This window comes from Perca flavescens, chromosome 5, assembly GCF_004354835.1.
Source record: "Perca flavescens isolate YP-PL-M2 chromosome 5, PFLA_1.0, whole genome shotgun sequence".
Lineage (NCBI taxonomy): Eukaryota > Metazoa > Chordata > Actinopteri > Perciformes > Percidae > Perca > Perca flavescens.
Window position 1 is genome coordinate 14,182,688 of NC_041335.1, and position 19,394 is coordinate 14,202,081.

At 42.7% G+C, this 19,394-nt stretch overlaps 1 protein-coding gene across 3 annotated transcripts in view; it reads right to left on the minus strand.

Annotated features, from left to right (window-relative positions):
• The window catches only part of slf1 (SMC5/6 complex localization factor 1), a 33,625-nt gene extending 14,335 nt beyond the window's left edge, over positions 1-19,290 (minus strand). Inside the window, exons 1-17 of one of the 3 annotated variants that reach the window (XM_028578535.1) lie at positions 19,041-19,290; positions 18,481-18,592; positions 15,702-15,780; positions 15,258-15,483; positions 14,996-15,149; positions 14,184-14,312; positions 13,957-14,022; positions 13,304-13,450; positions 12,472-12,641; positions 12,139-12,273; positions 11,580-11,733; positions 10,787-10,952; positions 10,332-10,480; positions 9,565-9,674; positions 6,042-6,121; positions 2,176-2,268; positions 629-811 (exon numbers count right to left, since the gene is read on the minus strand). In XM_028578535.1, the coding sequence (XP_028434336.1) occupies positions 629-811; positions 2,176-2,268; positions 6,042-6,121; positions 9,565-9,674; positions 10,332-10,480; positions 10,787-10,952; positions 11,580-11,733; positions 12,139-12,273; positions 12,472-12,641; positions 13,304-13,450; positions 13,957-14,022; positions 14,184-14,312; positions 14,996-15,149; positions 15,258-15,483; positions 15,702-15,780; positions 18,481-18,591 (2,152 nt within the window). In that variant the 5' untranslated portion in view covers position 18,592; positions 19,041-19,290. The other 2 variants (XM_028578536.1, XM_028578537.1) reach the window with 2 other exon arrangements.
• Between the last annotated feature and the right edge of the window lie 104 nt (positions 19,291-19,394).

Sequence of the window (19,394 nt, forward strand, 5' to 3'; positions counted from 1 at the left end):
TCCCATCAAATTAGGACATATACACATGTAACATACAGTTAGAGTAGTTTTTAATTGAATCTGCCTGAGTAATGATATTGACAAAATAAGGCAGCAACACCACTATGTGTGTGTTGTAGTTTTACCTTAAAAAAGTACTACAGAAAGAACTAACCTGAAATCACAATTGTCTTGGGAGAAGAAAGCGGACATTTGGCCGAAAAGGAGGACAACCGGTGGAATTTTCGTCAGCATCGGCGCATACCGGACGTGGAACGTCACGGATATAGACTAATCCCAATAGACCCTCATGTTAAAATGCCCAACTTTACAGCAGAATTAAACATGTTTAGAGCCTGGTACAAAATGGTTTTGGTCTCTAAAGCTAAGTTTCCCCTTCATGACAACTGTGAGGGGTTGGGGGAGTGGCTCCATCCACACTCCACTTCTTTGCCCATTTTTGGATTAGCCAACGTCAGGCACTGCCACTTTGAGCTTCAGTTTGGCTCTTGAGAAATCTATGGGTGTCGTCACGGAGACTGCATTCACATTTTATAGTCTATGTATGAAACCAATACTTTGTGTCATTCCTTATGTCAGCTCTCACTCTAAAGCACTGAGTCTCTGTGTTTTGATGAAATTCACTCACCTGCATGCTCAAGTAGCATTTTGGCAATGTCCATGTGTCCGTTTAGCACGGCGTCCTGCAGTGGACTGACTCCACCCACCTGGTTATTAAGCACAGGTGCAGGGCGGTGACGCAGCAAAGCCTCCACACACGCAATGCTGCCGTGGTTGCACGCTTCATGCAGAGGGGTCCAGCCTGCATGGTCTACATGGTCAACAAAACAAGCACACAAACAAGCACTTACGCTATTGTTATGGTTTAAATCTTTTGAGGTTAAAAAGCTTAAATATACCTTTTAATGATCTCAGACATTTAACAACTTTGCTTTCTGCCAAGAATTTACATAGTAAATAGCTAACACTTAATAACTGAGGAGCAATGTTTTGTAAAGAATTTTGCGTATCAAGCAGTTGAATAGGTATGTACATCTCCTACAGTATGGTATTAGATTATTTTAAAGTTTGACCAGAGTGTCATGATGAAAGATTAAAGAGACTTATTGTGGCATTAGCGGGCTAACCCACTCTGTTGCAGCTAAGTTGTTGGTTAGCTCTGAGAGCTAACAACTTGGCTAACAAATAAGCTAGCAGGGGGCTGATTAGAGGACATCTGTGCTAAAATTGGTAGAAATAGACGAGACACCTTACGAAGCGATTAAAGCTAATACTGTAAATGACACAGCCGTCAGCAATTTCTTTTAAGAACTTACTTTTTTAAATTAATGACTTATCGGTCTTTTCCGCTGCCATAAGACAAAAGACATTAACACGACTGGCTGCTAAAGACTGATATAGCCATTGTGAGTGTGCCGTTAGACTGCTTGAAATTCTTGTTTGGGAGTTACAAATAGGTTACTAACCACCGCCCATGTGCGCCTTATATTATTATACAAAAACTGGCATTTCAGTCGATCATGTTTAACAACAGTCGTTCCAAAATGAAAAATGGTCACGGATAGACAAGTCCTGAAGAATAAAAATTAGACCATTTAAAGACCATCACAACGTTGATCTGACAAGAAACGACTCCAACCGAAGATGTTCTGCCACGGTTAACGCGGGCCTTGTTTAGGGAGACAACTGCAAAGTGACAGCGGTAATTTTACTATTTTGAACATAGTTCTGCCTGATTGCCTCTTGCATAAGCCTCCTTCCAAAAGTTGCAAGTTGACTTAGGCTGCTATTAAAAGGGCTATTACAAAATCGGAGAAACAGCACAACAGTTCCATAAAAAGGAGGGGAAGTCATTGTATTTGACCTAAAGGGTCAAAAGAAAGTCAGTCTGAAATATCAAAAAGGGATTTGATTCACTTAGCAAAGTCACCGTAAAGCTATAAATCTCAGCCTCCAAACCAATCCGGCTCTTTCTAGACACACCCTTTACATTTTAGCTAAAGGTTAACCTCAATGATGACGCGCACACACACACACACTTCTATTTCTTCTCACCTCTTTTTCCCCCTCCCAATGTTAATCGCTCTTCAAAACCCTAGAGCAAACAGTGGGAGTGAAATCAGATGACGGTGAGACAGAGGTTACAGAGAAAAAGGGAAAGCGAGAAAGTCTTACCTTTAACGTTGATGTCCGTGCCAGGAAGCGCCAGGATCTGAAGCACTGTTTCCACTTGGTTCCTTTTGCAAGCTCTGTGGAGGAGGGTCTCTCCTTCGACCAGGACACGCACAACGGACAAACACACCCAAAAGAGAGAAGAGGCGGAAGAAAAGAGAGAAATCCAAAATTAGGGTGTGCCCCAATGTCCTGCCCATTGTCCCCCTCGATCTTGTGTACACGCCAATAAAATACCACAGAGATGTCCCTAAACAAAAAAAAAAAAAAAAAAAAAAACCTGACCTAAAAATATACGACCCACCAATGAGGATGCGATTAAGAGAGATGAGAAAACGGGGGAGATCTTTCAAGGAAAAAAATAAAATAAAAAAAATAAAAATGGGAAAAAAAAGATGGAGAGTTGGACTGATTTGCCTCGCTCTTTCCCTCTTTTATAGACACACAGATTTTCCACCTACACCCCGAGCCCGACAAAGTTAACATCGGGGCAGTCGGCGAGTGAATGAATGTACTGGTGAGAATGTAGTCTTGCTTCCTGTCCGCTCGTCCCTATTATGTTACTTGAGAGGAAGTTATGGTAGACAGCCCGCGCACAAAGCCTCGAAAAGGATTCTTCACAGATCCAGGGTTCAAAAGCTCGGCTGGGCATTGCCAGTGTCACCACGTGATATTTAATCAGCAAACTACCAGTAAACGGGCGTGAAAAAAAAAAAAAAAAAAAAAAAAAACCTTCCAGGATTCCATTTACATTTTTAAACATACTTTTCTTCTCCTCTCTTCTCTTTTTTTCTCATCTTTACCCCCGTCCCTCACTTTTCTCCGATACAATATTAAACCAGGAATATATTAGCGGGCCAGAGCCCCCTCTTTTCATGTATGGCTGAACTTCAGAGGGAAGTTAAAGGCCAAGCATGAGTGGCTCTGTGCTTGCCAGTATAATACAGGACTGCAAAGCCCATAATAAATGCTTTACAAGCTCTCCCCAGGACGCCACACCTGTACAGGGGCTCCTCTCCAGCGCGCACAGAGCACAGACTGGGGCAGAAAGGAGAGGGAGGGAGGAAACAGGGGGGGGCGGCAAGAAAGAAGACGCAGTGGAGGAGAGAGTGAAAGGGTTTCCTGCATTTCAAAGCATATAGGGGAAATATTGGAAATCCTGGATCCTATTCATTCTGAAGAATTCCTTTCTTCCAGGAGGTGTCTTTGAGGATGCAGAGGACGCATTAAATGTCATCCACTGGTAGTATAGAGGTTGAAGAGTGGAGGGAAAAGAAAAAAAAAAAAAAAAACACTGGGAAAGGGAAGAACTGTTCATCAAAATTGTTCTCCCTAGAAATATTCAGTCCCTAATGAGTACGCTGTACTGTGTGGCACGTCAGTGTTCTACATGGGCTGCTCTGCTATTGCCGGGCTCTAAAACGCTGTGATTAAACACCCATTCCACAACACCCCATGTGTACACATCCTCGCAAATGCCAGGGCCAATCCACGCACTGTTAAATCACTTTAATGGCTCCAATTTGGACACAACGCCTCTATTATAGGGGTAATTGCATGCTCAGCATTTACAAGCACGGAAAGGATAAATCCGCCTGTCCTTTTCTATAAATCCCCCGTTTCACACTTTAATAGAAAAGTTAAATGTATGTGTTGCTCTTTATATCCCTCAGTCTGCTTGCTACACTCCTGTAAAATGTGGCTTGGCCTGTAGATCCTTGGACCGAAGCCTGTACCAATGCCATTTGTGAGGAATGTGTTAGAAAGGTATTCAGTGCCAGTTATTGGATACATTTAAAACTATCTGAAGACGACTGCTGTCGCTGGCTCTAAAAGCAACACGTTAATTCCCCCATATCGAGATTACTACACCGTGCCACATAAGAATCTACCGCCATTAACGCAAGTGACCATCATTTCTTAAAATTCCACTGGTGGGGATTTTACTGTAGGGTACCTTAATTGAATCAGCCAAACGCAACATTGGGCAGCAACAGAGCCCCTATGTGCCAACAGGAAGTCATAAGACACAAACACAGAGTGTCTGTTAAATAATAGTAAGCAAATCCACTGTGGCTTCAACTGTACGTTGCTTTGGACAAAGCAGTCTGCCAAATGAACAAATGCAAAAGTGACTAAATTGAATGTGAAAGCCAGGCTCACAAAAATCTTTTGCCTTGGTTATGTTTTTGTTACACTATGGTACAAAGATATGTATTAGTGATGGCACATAAAGGTGCAGTAGGACTGTTGTGATCAATCAGGCACAGATCCAAATCCATATTCACTACAAAATCACGAGTTAGAAAAACAGATCATAAAATAGCTGACGGCCAATGAAATTAACATCACTGAGACAGTATTTGCACTGCCCAATCTGCACCACACAGACCCCTGAGGTAGTTTATGTTCCAGTCTCGCCCAACCCAACTCCAGACAGTGCTGCTGACCAAAATGGGAGTCAAGTAGTTTGGTTACAGTGTGCTTGGGCTGATTAGACCTCCACTCAGGTTTAAGATGAAAACTCCATGTACTAATGTAAAATTAATATATTTTGATAGAAAAGAATTACTCTTTCATATTCTATTAAAGCAGCAACTTTTTACATAGTTGTTTCTCATTGCTGGATAAAGTTGCCTGGAGTAGCTTTAAATTCCCAAGAACAAAGAACCTAGCTTTTGAACTATGCTGTGTGAATGTTGACTTGAATAGTTTGTTTCATGATGACATGAAGCTAAAACCAAACGTGTTTCAGCTATAAAAAATAAAAAAACAAAAACACATTTGACAATCTACATACAGTATGTTTAGGCTAATTTAGATTGAAGTCTCTGCTGAGCCTCTAGAAGCAAATATGGAACTGAAAAAAAGATTAGACCAAGTTCATCCCAAATCCCTCAACCCCTCTCAGCTACTTTGACAAAGATACTGAGGTTCCAGGAGGCGAGACAGATGCACCAAAGCAAAAAAAGTGCAGCATATAAGAAAGCAAGCATACATATGTGGGTAAGAAAGCCTGTAAGAGAAAGAGAGGAAGGGAGAGAAAGAGACTGGGATGAGAGGGCGAGAGGGGAGGATGCTGTGCCGATGGTTCATCAAAAATTAATGCCGACCGCATCGGTATAGAGATCACGTAGTGGAAAAACAACACATGCCAACAGCCTTGAGTCTCCTGCCTCAGCTCTCCCTCCTCCACTCCCTCCACCCCTCCATCGCACCACAGCACAGGGCCTTTCTGATCAGGTGGAGGGGGGGGGGGAGATATGAGCTCTGACACCTTCAGGAGTTCACACAGAGTGCCATGCCTCTAATTGCAGGAAGTTCCACCAGTGCAGCCTCTGTGTATCTGCAGCACACTCTAATTGCTGCATTTAATATCCCTAAAATGGAGATCTGAGGCACATTGTGCGTACTAATATGTATTATTGTTTTGTGTGAGGTAGCCATTATTTCTGTCTGTGCCATTTATTTATTTATCTAATATGTTTTTTTTTTAAAAAGGGGAATAAGACATGAGGAAAAGGCAAAACAAAACAGAAAGTGCAGCGTTGCATATCAATGTGACTAAAACAAGTGGAGGAGGAGGCGCAAAGTGGCCCAAACTCTGCCCCCAACACACACGACGGGCCGGATTATGCAGCCGAGTTGCCTTTACAGCTGACTAGATGGAAGCGGGGTCCGATGCAAATCAATCACTCTCTCCATACATTATTTGCTCTTCATTAAACTGAAAGTGATGACAGAGCTATCATGTCCCTCTTTACTGATGACCTAGTGCAGTGCATCAGTCCATTAAAAGTCCGCTCCTTGCAAATGTGCAGCTATATTGCAGCGGTGTGTGTGTGTGTATGTGTGTATGACTGCCTTACCTGCTGCATTGACTCTGTTCAGACCTCTGGGGATGTTCTCTTGCTCTGGGGTTGTATTATTCACCAATGAGCTCTGAGCACTGTATGGAGACAAAGGACATGGTCAAAGGGGTTATGAGAAAATATACAAGTGTGTGCTGAACTTAAGTCAATAAGAGATTACCCATGATTTACATATAAACAAGTCCAAAGTTTCAATTACTGACTGATTTTAGACAGCGAGGAGGCCTATTCGTGCAGAAAGTGAAACGGGCATTACTGTACTGTGAAAGTGGCATTAGCAAATGAATCCCTCGTGGCGTTGTATTATTTTATATGAAATCTGACAATATCTGTCAAACCCCTACTGTGTTAGCCACACACACACACATTTTACTTCACACACCCAATCCTCCATTCCCGTCTCCAAAGCACTTTTCCTCCCACTTAACGCCTCAAACGCAGAGACGGAGGATGCGATGTGAGCATGCACATTAGGAGGAATAACTAGTAAAAGAAAGTGAAGCCTCTTCAAAGTAGTGGCGTGCTAATAGCTGTGGGCTGTCACTAGTCCTGTGAGTGGGTATGGGAGATCTGCCTGCATGAAGCCTGACAGGTGTCTGGAGTGCATACGTCTGTGCACGTGCACGTGCGCGTGCGCTGCATTGAAGCAGAGTGCCATCCGTATTACAGGGAAGAGGCTTGTTCCCTGGTAATTGGCTTGTTCAGAAGCCAGGAAGGAGCTCCCAGCAGTGAAGAGGAAACACACATCCTGTCACGTTGCTTGTTATTAGCAGGGACAAGGCTGAGAAGAGACAAGATCTGTGTGTGTGTGTGTGTGTGTGTGTGTGTGTGTGTGTGTCTGTCTGAGTGTATGTCTGTGTGTATGAGAGAGTCCATAAGAGTGTCTGGTATAAGGGCGTACCACTTCTCATCTCAAACCACTTCACCCAAGTGTCCCCTGTCCATATAGGCTGGCAGCAGTTGAGGTTGACAGTACTTGGCTTGTCTACGCCCCAGTCTCTCTCTTTCCCTCATGGTCTACTTTCGGAGGCCAGCCTGCTGTCAGTGGCCCAGCTATCAATTCTGGGCCTGGGGCAGCGTGTGCCCTTGGAGGCCGACTCTCAAGAAACTTGTGTGAGAGATAATGGAAGTAAGGGGGAAGTGCATGTCGAATGCCACAGCAAGAGAAATCTATGCATTACATTTTCCACTCGGTTTAATTCTACTAAAAAGGTCATAGCAAAAAAATAAATAAAAAATGTTTCCATTTTTGAACTATTAGTGGAGTTGATGTACAGGCTTTTCTTAAACCCATCTGATATTGACTATATGCAGGTCTGGTTAGAAGAAATGGAGCCAAAGTAATGACAGTTAAATGGCTTGAGAGAAAAAAAACAGCAATACACAGTGCTTGATTAAGCCAGCAGGAGAAAATTTTAGTTTAATTACAGCTTCCCTTCTGCTAACAGCACTCACTGCCACGCAGCCAGCCGGCAAGTCAAACGGCCATCTAAACAGTCGGTCAATCAGCCGGCCTGTCAGCTTGGTATGGCTTGGACGTGTGCCCTGACGCCAGCGTGTGTGTTGGTGCAGAAGAAGCACACTCGCCATCTCACACACTACAGCAGCTTCAAGTCACAGTAAAAACAGCCTAATGCGTTCTAACAGCTTTTCATGAATCCAAGACCAAACTTCTTGCCAGGATTTTATCTTGTGTTCAAGAGACAGTTTGACAAGGCAGATAAAACCGGACTGAAACCATTTAAAACCAATACTTTTGAAACTACAATCATGTGTGTGCTTTTTCAACTCAGACTTTAAAAAAGTGCTGTTTTCATGTCTTGTCCTGTTAAGGACTATGAATTACAGACAAGAGCTCCAACTATAAGTATAGTTGATTTCTTACATACAATATTTAAGTAATATTACTGAATCATAGCAGCTCCAACAACAGAACTGTATTGAAAATGCGTCGATATTGAGGAGTGTGTCCGCCTTGTAAAGGATTCAACAGAAGATGTGCTAATTTGATTAAGAGTGTCAACGTCACTGAGAAGATGTATAATATTGTGAATTAAAGCAAAAATGAGGAAACAAGATTTCCTTTTGGTTTCGGTTTTCTTAATTCATCACAGGCTTTGTCAATTTGTTTTCATTCTCTTTCTTTCTTTCTTTTTCTTTCTTTCTTTTTCAGGGTCAAATGATTGTGCATGCCCTTTGGCATTGCTTTATCTCATCCGCACAGACTGCATTCCTTGTTTTATTCAGTTTCTCTTTCGTCTATGTCAAAACAAACTAAACCCTTGAAGCTGGGGGGAAGAGCAGAAAGTAGAAAGCAGTGATGGAGGGAAGAGTGGATCGGGTCAGCGCATGAACCAGTAGCCTTCGCGTGAACCCGCTCCCTGGTGGCTCCTGCCCTTTTCCAGGCCAACTACCTGCTGGTGGAACAGCAGATGTCTGATACCAAGTATGGAGAGCGTGTGTACGATTGCATTCAGAGAGGGATTTAGTATGCGAGGGAAGATCAAAAGAGGTGAACAGGGGAGGGGAGGGGGGTGGGCATGAGAGCTGGTGGTCGTAAGGGAAGACACAAAGGCCTGATGGGATATCCTAGTCTGTCTATCGGTCGGCTTCCTGTCCAAATCAGACTTAGCACTGTGTGTGTGTGTGTGTGTGTGTGTGTGTGTGTGTGTGATGAGGGGGTCTAACCTCCCTTTGCACCCCTTCTGTCAGCCAGCACACACTGATAGGATCAGACCTGGGCATGACCCATCACATGCCAACTCCTCACGCTCCGTCTGACCTCCATTTGCCTCTCTCCAGCTTTTCCTCAGTCCCACCATTCATGCATCTCTGCTCCTCACCCCAACCACCCACACTCCCACCCACCCACCCACTAACACACATTACACACTCATCCTCTCTCCAGGTGTTCCTTTGTTCCTTTCACTCACATTTCTCATTGGGTCTGTACATTTCCACCCGTTTTGCCCTTAAATCTATAGGTGGAAACCTGACAATGGAGGCAGAGTCAACTGCTAGTTGAATAGTTCTGTTATTTTAGACACACAAGCTAGGAAAAACGACGCAGCTAATTTGACGGGATAACAGAAAGTGGTGAGCTCATTACACAGCCTGAGAGACATCTGAGCAGCAACATGTATGCTAAATGTTAAACACCACTTTTTTGTTAATTTTCTAAACAAACCACAATAATAGAAAAAGGTAATGACTGAATTTATCAAGTGTTTTTCTGACCAAATACAACACTGAGTTCCAAGAGAGAAGAGCAATAGACTTATAATGATCTGCACACACTGCCATTTAAAATCCCCAGGCTGATCTTTGACCATAAGTACATTTACTTAAGGGTTGGTAGTTTAAAATGTAGTCTAATGCAAGCCACTGAAAATAGGACTAAACTATTGGCCTGTGTGCAGCCCCCACCTCTGCATGTATGTCCTCACATGTTCCGCCTCAGGTTCTTATGAAGGAAAAAAAAAAAAACAGCGGTACAGACAGACAGCTGTGTGTAACTGACCTGCAGCCGGTCCCCTGGCTGGTGCAGCTGTGGGAGGTGGGTCTGGTCCTGAGGCTAGCATTGGTGGGACTCTGAGCTAAACTTCCAAGAGCAGGCAGGTAGGACAGCACCTGTCAGAAGTCACACAGACACACAAGGTTAGACAGTGCCTTAAACAGTGACTTCAACTGGATGTTTGTGTGTCTTCAGGGGACTGAGGAGGCACAAAGACATCAACCGTGAGTGAGAAAGCCAGATGTTCTACTGCAAGGTAATATAACGGGTAGACCCCTTCAGCCATCTTTATTTCTATAGCAGAGAACTGTAATATAATCTATATCAATTTTCACACTGCCATGTTAACAAATGCTAAATATTTGAGTTTTACTGTAACAAAAAAGCCCGGTGGAAAAGAAAACAAAAGAACTAAAACTGTGGTATCAGATTACATTTTTTAAATCATTTATATATATAGTTAGTTTATTCAATTACTTTTATATTTGCTGTGTTTTACAAACATTGGCGTGTGTGTCTAGTTTGATCAGATTTTGAAGATCGTGGACACTCTTATTTTGCCAAAATCACTTTCAAAGCAAAAGGACTTAGGAACTAAGCAGCACATGACTGTTGGGATTCACACAAGTAAGAGGAGCATGGCTGAAATTATGACAAAGCCTGTCAATGGCTAAATGATTACGGGGCTGAAGGAAAAAAAGAGGTTTCCCATGGGTAAGTAATGGGAAATGTGAAGTGAGTGAAGAGCAAGAAACACACACACCCACACCCACCATTTTCTTGAGAGACAGGGGTTCATCTCCAACTGTGAATCCATTCCTGCAACAAATATTCCTGAATATAGCATCTACCATCGCCAACTTAAGTCTGGTGGAGCGAATCCTGACAGCCAGCTGTTCTGCCAGGACCACTGGAGACACATCTACAGGACAAAGCAGAGGGACAATACAGATACCAAAATTAAGAGTAAAAATTAATTTGGCTTGTTCAGAAGACGTTTGTTTTATAATAATCATAATAATAATAATAATAATAATAATGGTAATTATTCTGCTATATATTGTGATTTCTTATAATTACTTGTAAATTATGTTTCTCATTGCACATTCCATTTTCTGGTGCAATATTTCTTAGAAGTAGTAGCAGCTGAAAAGTGACATTTGTACTACATTATTGGTCTCACACACACACATGCAGACAAAATTAAATGAAAATGTTTCTTCCATACCCTGGCTGATAACAGCAAAATGCTCTGCTAGGTCTTTTAGCCCCTTATCAACCAGGTTCTGGTTGAGTTTAAAGTGCTGCTGACACCAGAACTCCACCAACACAGACAGGAGGTCCAGCAGTGTGTCCGCCAAATGCAGCTTCTGCTTCTCATCTCTCTCAGCGTCCTTCAGCGAAAATAAACATCACAGTATGGAGTTAGGTAGCTCTAACAGTAGGTGTAACTTGTTTTCCTGGTCCAATCACAAATCTGACCCAACTGGCAATTGGGTGGTATAGTCTTGGATTGCCAGACCTTCCTCCACAGCGCTGCGGAGTAGGGTCTGGCTAGTTCACACAGAATTCCGGGAGGGGGAGAAAAACCTGCTGCCTAGTTTATTGGCATTTCTTTAAACCAATCACAATCGTCATGGGCGGTGCTAAGCGCCGAGTGGAGCCACGGTGCCGCTGCAAAATAGCCTCTGGAAGGAACTTGTTTTGGTGGAACATGTATACGTTCAAAGGTTGTTTTAGTCGTGCAACAAAAACCTCAGATTGGACCGATAGTCTAGCTAGCTCTCTGAGAAGCAGTTAACCATAGTCCTCATAAATCAACCAGAGTTTATTAAAACACAAAAAAAGCGGAAGGTAATGGACATCCGAAAACGGACATCCGGCAGAATTTCCAGCAGAACAAGAGCAATCCCGGAAGTGGAACGTCGTGGCTATAGACTATGGGTGGTATAACCATACTGTCTATGGGTATAACGCACCATCCAATGAGAATAACGATGCATGAGTTCCACAGTATTTACCTCAATGAGAGCCTTTACCAAGAGCTGGGTTAGTTGTTTGACAGCTTTGGACAACAGCGTGGAGCGCTCCCACACAGTCCAGAAGGTTCCATACAGCAAAGATCCTGATGCTGAACCCTTAGAGCCTCCTGTTCCCCCAGGCAGCACAAAATCGCTGAGAAAGGCAGAGAAAGGCAGGAGTGAATGAAGGAAGAATAGACCATCAAATGTAACACTCATTTATTGTAAGAACCAAAATAACAAAATAATACAATTGAACAACTGTACAAGTCAACAACACAATGTTGACTTGTTGAAGTGCAAACTGAAACATATTATAAATCTAGTTTCATTCAAGTCTTACATCTTAAAGATGTATTTCAACACCTCTGCGCTGCAGCACACACCAGCTAAAATAACATGATTTGTTAAGGATTTCTGGAATAGGGAACTCATTTGTGGGGAAAATCCCTCCACGACTCTGTCCATGCGAGAAGGATTAGGAGCTTTGTTAATGAACAGAAAGAAGAAAAAGCCCTGCCTGCCCTATCTCCCACACTGTAGATTTAGAAGTTGTTACCCGGTTGTGACAGAGTGGAGTTCCCCCTGGAAGAGCTTGAGGAAAAATGCCAGGAGGTCACTATGGAAATGTAACAGTGTTGGCAGGGCCGGCCCAGGGAGTGGGTGACAAGTGACCTCACTGGACAGGCAGTAACTGAAGGAACACACACATATAAAGAAACCGTAAATATATGAGAACATTAGGTTATTAATTCTTTTTAAAAATAAATGTCAAGAAGGCTTATTAATTACATAATGTGGTTACTTTTAATGGGGAAAGTATCCGTTTCCAAACATTTAAAATGCAATTAGAATAATTAAGACAAGAAATCTTGTGTGATATGAGGTTTACCTGATGGCCGTCTCCAGAAAAGGCCACAGGCCTGTCTTACACCGAGGACACTGCAACACTTGGGTAAAATATTTCTTCACTGCGGTGGGAGCCAGCCAGGGAGGGTTGGTAATAAGCAGGTTGTACATGACCTGCCGGAAATTTCTCAGGAAGACGGATGTGGCGCTACCCTGTGTCGAAATGAACAGACAACAATTGAAGTTTAGAGTGGTTTGGATATTTGGATGTATAGTCAAAATATCAAATTACAGTTAAGTCCAATAACAGTGATACCAAGCCAAAAAGGCAGCTACAAAATTCAAAAATCAGGCTGGGTACCAAACTTCGATATTATTAGGCACCGACCGACTTGCCTCTATAGTACTGAGTATCGAAAAATGCCTTCTCATTCAATACCTTAGGCGCAAATCTCATCAGCGTCAGTGAGCCAATAAGCATGCAGCATGCTTGTACCAAGATCTAATAATGCTGCTGATTGGCTGTCTAACGTTACACGTAGGCAGGAAAATCTCTACATGATGCACAGAGACGGGGCTCACGTAGTTGTGTTGTTGTATTTTGAGAGGCTTGACTACAGGTGTAAAGGAGCTAAAAAAAAAGAAAGAAAGATTTGTACCGTATCAATGTGTAATGTTGTAAAAAGAAAAAATTGTAATAGATTTTTGAAAATTTGTATTGAAAAAAGTGTTGTTCAGGTACCTGTATCGAATTCACAATATCAGTACTGAAGATTTTTTAACGATACCCAGACCTAGTATTTATACAGGTTATAATTTCATGCAGCTGCCAGGAGCAGGCGAGACTTTGTGCATTCTGGTTATTCCTGTCCTACCTGCTGTGCATATTCTAGGAGGGAGACCAGGTATGCCGCTGGTGGCAGCAGACCTGGGAACACAGCACCTCTAATGGAGTCCAAGGCGTCAATGAAGAGGCCGCACTCTATCATACTACCAACATTGCTGAAGTCTGTTTCTGTAGCCTGGAGAAATTAAAGAACAATGATGAAACGTAAGAGGTATATGGAAAGGAGGAGAAAACATTACACTCAAAGAGACAGATGGCAAAAAGAGGAGGGCAGAAGGGTAATGGAAATAGGAAGTGAATGGGCATCAAAAGTTCCTGGAGGTCATTTCTGACTGTCTGTTACTGGCAAATAGCATATGGATTCAGAATGTACAGAAGGGAAACACACAAGCACTTATAATAGCAATCTGATGGAGATCCACTTGGGTTAGGAATGGGCAGGACAGTGGAGAGTTTTGCTAATAGGCCTGCCAATCAAAACTCACAGATCAGCTGACAGGGGTGGTTAAATCGGTGACCTGAGTATGATGCGCCCTTGCTCTCGATGTCACTTTCCATTGAAATGTATGACATAAAGGAAATTGAATGACCTGATCTTCTTGATGAAACGCATAGTTATTTTAGAGATGTATGGTCGTGATCAGGGGTGGGGAAGGCGGGTGGGTGTGTGCGCTCGTCTACCTGGGACTGGAGATGGTACGGGTCATGGTAACCCAGAAATTCAAGGAAGCGCAGTCTCGGCTGGCCCTATAGCAAAAGACCCCGTTGACAAAGTCAAATACATACAACACGGGGGGGGAAAAAGGTTAATTTAAGTGAACAGAATGCAGACCAACTACTACATGATGACTGGAAACTACGCTTCAGTGCTTCTCCGCAACATGCTTTCACACACAAACAATACACACCTCCTGTTTGATGGCATAGTCCCTGAGCTCCGTCTCCAGTTTGGAGAAGTCCACATCAACAAAACTGGACGTCTTCGTCTCTGCTGGATAATCATCCGTTAGGTTGAAATTCATATCCACACAATTGCTCTGCCAAAGAAAAAAAACGGCGGACAGTTGTAGTCTTTTAAAATAGTAACTAAACCCCAGTTTTGGCTGAAGTGGCTCTACCCTGGAAATTAAAAAAGAGCCTCTGTGAAAAAAAGTATCAACATACATCAGGCCGCACCCCCTTTTGATCATACATTACCGTACATTTTGATGGGAAAAAATTCTGACAGTCTGGAAATTCAGATCATTTTCTTTGTGACATCAACATGCCAACAAGCTGCTTTGTGACTGGTTGTACTGGTAACAAGACCAAAAATCCAAGTTTCAAGTTTTAGATTATAACCAGTAGAGGAAGGAAAAAGTGGCGAAGAGGGGGCTCACGTAAACTCTGACGGGAGTGCCATCCAAAACAGACCCTGGTCCCCAAAAATCAATCAATCAATCACTGCGAGACCATGAACGAAGCAACTGTCTGTGGTTAGTTCACAAGTCTGTAATAACAGCAGGACAGTGCTATCTAAAGCTAAAGCCAGTTGAACGTTGTCGCCTACCGGTTACAAACAGACTCGATATGAACGACACGCTAACGTGCTGACGGATTCGGTGTTTGCATCCTGCATATGCTCCTAGTGTTCTTCACCTCTGTTCTAATGAACTGAGAGTAACATGAAGCCTGATAATCAATTAATATCATACCTTTTACATTAATTAGTCTGACTTACCCCAAAGAGGTGCTGGACAATGTGGCTAACAGGGTAGCAAGGAGCATTGTGGTATTTGGAGTCTTCTGTGATGGGTTTAGCCATGACATGAGTAACAGAGGCATGAGAGGGTGGAGGGCAGTGATATACCTGGGCCCTGCCTGCTTTTAGGAGCCTGGGAAAGATTAAAGTAGACTTATTTAGTAGGATACTGTGCAGCATGTATTCATTCATGGATGGATTGTTGTGATTGGCGATAAAGTATTTTTGTGTGACACCTCACCGTTTGAACATGGCCCTACGGGTGGGCTCTTGGACCATGAGGAGAACCCTCCAGCCTTCGAAGGCCCCTGCTACCCTCCCACTGGCCACCTTCTCCCTCCAATGCCTGACCGGGTAGACGGAAGACGTGGCACCCGTGGAAATGGCAACTTCATAGGGTCCCTCTGCGAGCCAAGAGCCATTCTTAACACTGTCCAGCACATAGTCTGGGGTCACAACCCACTTTCCTGGTGGTGGGTGAAAGAGAGAAACCAAACCACATGAAATAGAGAACAGTGGTGTTTTGTTAGTCTTGGGACTTTAAAAAAAAAAAAAAAAGGAAAGCTAACAGTGAAGTGTGTGAAGAAGTTCAGTTAAATGACCAGTCTTGATTTATTCAGGGTGATCACATAGTCATGAGTTTCAACATCCATCATTACAAATTATAATAATCATCACAACTGACCTGCAGCACAGGCTGCCAAAAACTTCTCGCTGGACAAAACCTGAGGGATTATCAGATGGGTGATGGCGTGCTGATAGACCTAGAAGAAGATCACTGCATCAGTCTAATGACATGTAACACACAATAATAAATGGTAGGCGACCAGACTTGGGTTTTCATATGTTATAAATAAAAGATATTCCTGCAGGTGGGGCTGGGTCATATGGTTGAAATAAGAAATAAAAAATCCAATTGATGCTTATTGCAAATAACTGTGTTCCACTGTCATGTGTCCCATCAGGCAAAACTCTTCACACGTGTAAAATAAACACACAGCTGGTTGGATGCAATTACAGTTTTTTTTAAATCATTCATTTGAATGACTGAATTCTGCATTAAATAACAGTGATCATCATGACATAAGTTGATAAATAATACCAAATTGTCTCCCAATCCCACCTCTGAAAATAAGACTGCAATTTTAAGACTTAAACTACAACAGAAAAGGGGCAATTTAAATAGCTTATCCAACACTTGACTAACCTTTTCAAAAGTTTACTGTATATACACAATAGATATGTCTTAAAACTTTGAAATAATTCATCAGTAGGTATGTAAACATCGCATAACTATCTAAACTACAGTAGTACCAAGTAGTATCAAGTCTCCCACAATGTGAACACATCTACTTGACAGGAGCTGTTCAAATTGACACAAAGAGGAACTGCTGTCAGCCAGAGGCACAGTTTTTTCTGCATGTTTACCAAGAGTGTTTTCCTACATCTAGCTACACATGGCAGTTAACTGATGACACATACAACACTGCCAGTCTCTGTAAATGAATGCAGTACAGCAAGGCTGTCTGATTTATTCACTCATTTACAGTTAGTATTGGATACTGGACTTTTTAACAAATCGCACACAATATGTCAGAGTGGGCAAGCATACGTCCTCCACCATGACCATCAACACCGGGGCCCCTCAGGGTTGTGTGCTTAGCCCACTTCTATATACACTCTTTACACACGACTGCAGTTCTTCTTTCCCATCCAATTATGTAATAAAATTTGCCGACGACACAACAGTGCTCGGCCTCATCACCGGGAATAATGAGACTGCATACAGGCGAGAGGTCCAACTGCTGGCAGAATGGTGCAGCAGCAACAACCTGACCCTCAACACAAAGAAAACTAAAGAAGTCATAGTGGACTTCCGCAGGTCTGGACAGTTAAACCACTCTCCACTCCTCACTGGGAATGAGGTGGTGGAGAGGGTCTCTAGTTTTAAGTTCTTAGGTGTGACTGTGACGGAGGATTTGTCATGGGGGAAAACCATCATCTCTGCCACAGCGAAGGCCCAACAGCGCCTCTTCTTCCTTAGGAAGCTAAGGTGGGCAAAACTGACCCAGAGACTCATGGTCAACTTCTACCACTGTGCAGTGGAGAGTGTGTTGACCTACGGGTTACTGGTATGGTTTGCTGCCTGCACAAGCGCAGAGAAGGAGGCCCTACACAGAGTGGTGAGAGCCGCAGGAAAGATCATTGGGGTCGTCCTCCCAGACATTCCAACCGTGTACACCTCGCGCTGCATGAAACGAGTGAAGAACATCCTCCAAGACCATTTACATCCAGCCCATCACCTCTTTCAACTGCTGCCTTCGAGGAGAAGATATAGGTCCATCAGGGCCAAAACCAGCAGGCTAGCCAACAGTCTTTACCCCCATGCTGTCAGGTTGCTTAATGGACATACTACCCCCCCATTCCCCATCGGACATCCCTTTGTGACATAATGTCTCTGCCCATACACCATCAATACCTGTGACCTGGACATTGCATTGCTGCAAAAACATTACAATGATTTATCGATTGCACCATGCACTTTAATGGACATAGCACTTTATGGGATATTTCTAGAGGGATTTATGGGAAGCAAACTTAGGTATAAAGTTATTCTAGGGGTATTTATGTAGAGTTAAATTAAATTAGGTATAAAGTCATGGGTAAATTATTTTCATGGGGACATATATAGATAAAACAAGCGGGTGAACAGCTTAAAATGATATGCCTGTCTGTTTGTTTTTGCTCTAACAATATTTCGTTGTTATGATGTAGCAATGACAAATAAAACTAAACTGAACTGAACTGAACCGAGTACTGTAATATGATTAAATTCTTTCACAGAAGAGGCTGCCATAGAAAAAAAAAAGGCTGACTGTTAACCATACAACCAGCCCGGGACTCCTTGTAATACCTGACAGACCTGACTGTGGTCAGATGAGTCAGTCATTCTATGGATTACTTGATTGACAGAACATTCATTGGATTTAATTGTGTTAGGTGATTGAACATGTTGCACAGCAAGTAAATGTACTTACAGGTATACTTGCATTTTTGTGTCCCAAATTCCCCATACAATGTCCTTAATTAATTATGAACCTGCTAAACCACCTGTGCTACCCTAACCTTAACCTGTCTCAAATAAGACCCCTACCATTTGGGTCACTCAGTTTTTGGAACCTAAACTGCACGTAATCCGTACTTACATTTGCTGGTTCTTCAAAATGCAAATACAGGTTTGTTTAATTTAGATGTCTTGGTTACTGCTGGGTAGACTGGTATCCAATCTTAATCAGTTTGGGTTGTGAAGGGCATTGGTTTAATTCGTTTTACATCTCATAGACTAAAAAACAATTACATACATCAGAATTGTTTTCTCCATACGTTGCAGGTCTTTTTGGCTAAATATTTGACAGCCTTGGTTGAAGTGCATCTGCCATTTTCCCTAAATGTTCTCTACTTACTGAGCCACCTATGTATTTTCCACCCAGAAGCTCGATTTTCTGGACCAAAAATCTCTTCTTATCGCGGATCTTGATCCCAGAGATCTGGAAAACGTGCGTGCAGCTCGCCATCCTGACGAGGGAAATGAAGACGAGACAAAGTTAGGCTCATGTCTAGTTGGCAAACTCCATTCATTGGTGAAAATAATGCTGCTGGATTTTCTTGTTAAACTAGATGACTTGGATTGCCTTTACTAAAAGTTAACTATTTGAAAAACAGGAGATGGAGCATTTGGAACTAAACATGACAGTTGATTATATGTTGGCATTTCTCTTGACTAACGTCAAGCCAGTTAATTATGCTACACTAATGATGCGTTCAACGCACCAAGACCCTCGCCCCTTCAAAACAATAGGAGTCTCCTGAAACTCCCTGTCATATGTAATGCTTTGATTAACCTTGCCACCTTACAGTCTCAGTATTGGTGAAATAACCAAAAATCGGCTTTGGTTCTTGTTCATTCACCAGTATTCAATTTCCTCGTTTTGTGTGAACTACAGCTGGCTGATCGACCAGGTACCTTTCCTCCTCACATCACCGATGATCTGTCTCCTCCCAGTTATGTTCAGGCGCGCCAAAACTCAGACACTCTCACAGACATCCAATAACGTGAGCGGAATTTTGTACCAGCGGTTGACTGCTTATTCCAAAAATATGTTCAATTTCGCGAACATGACGACTTTGCTCATTAGTGTTGATAAAATGTCGATATTTGTTTGATCCATCAGGCGAGATCACTGCCCAGTGCCCAACCGCCATGTGTTGGCACATTCACGGCATCTAACTATTTTGAGGGGAGATTCGTCAAATAGTAGTATTGTGTACACATCAGCAACGTTTAAACAACTATATCATCGATTGAAAAGACGTAACA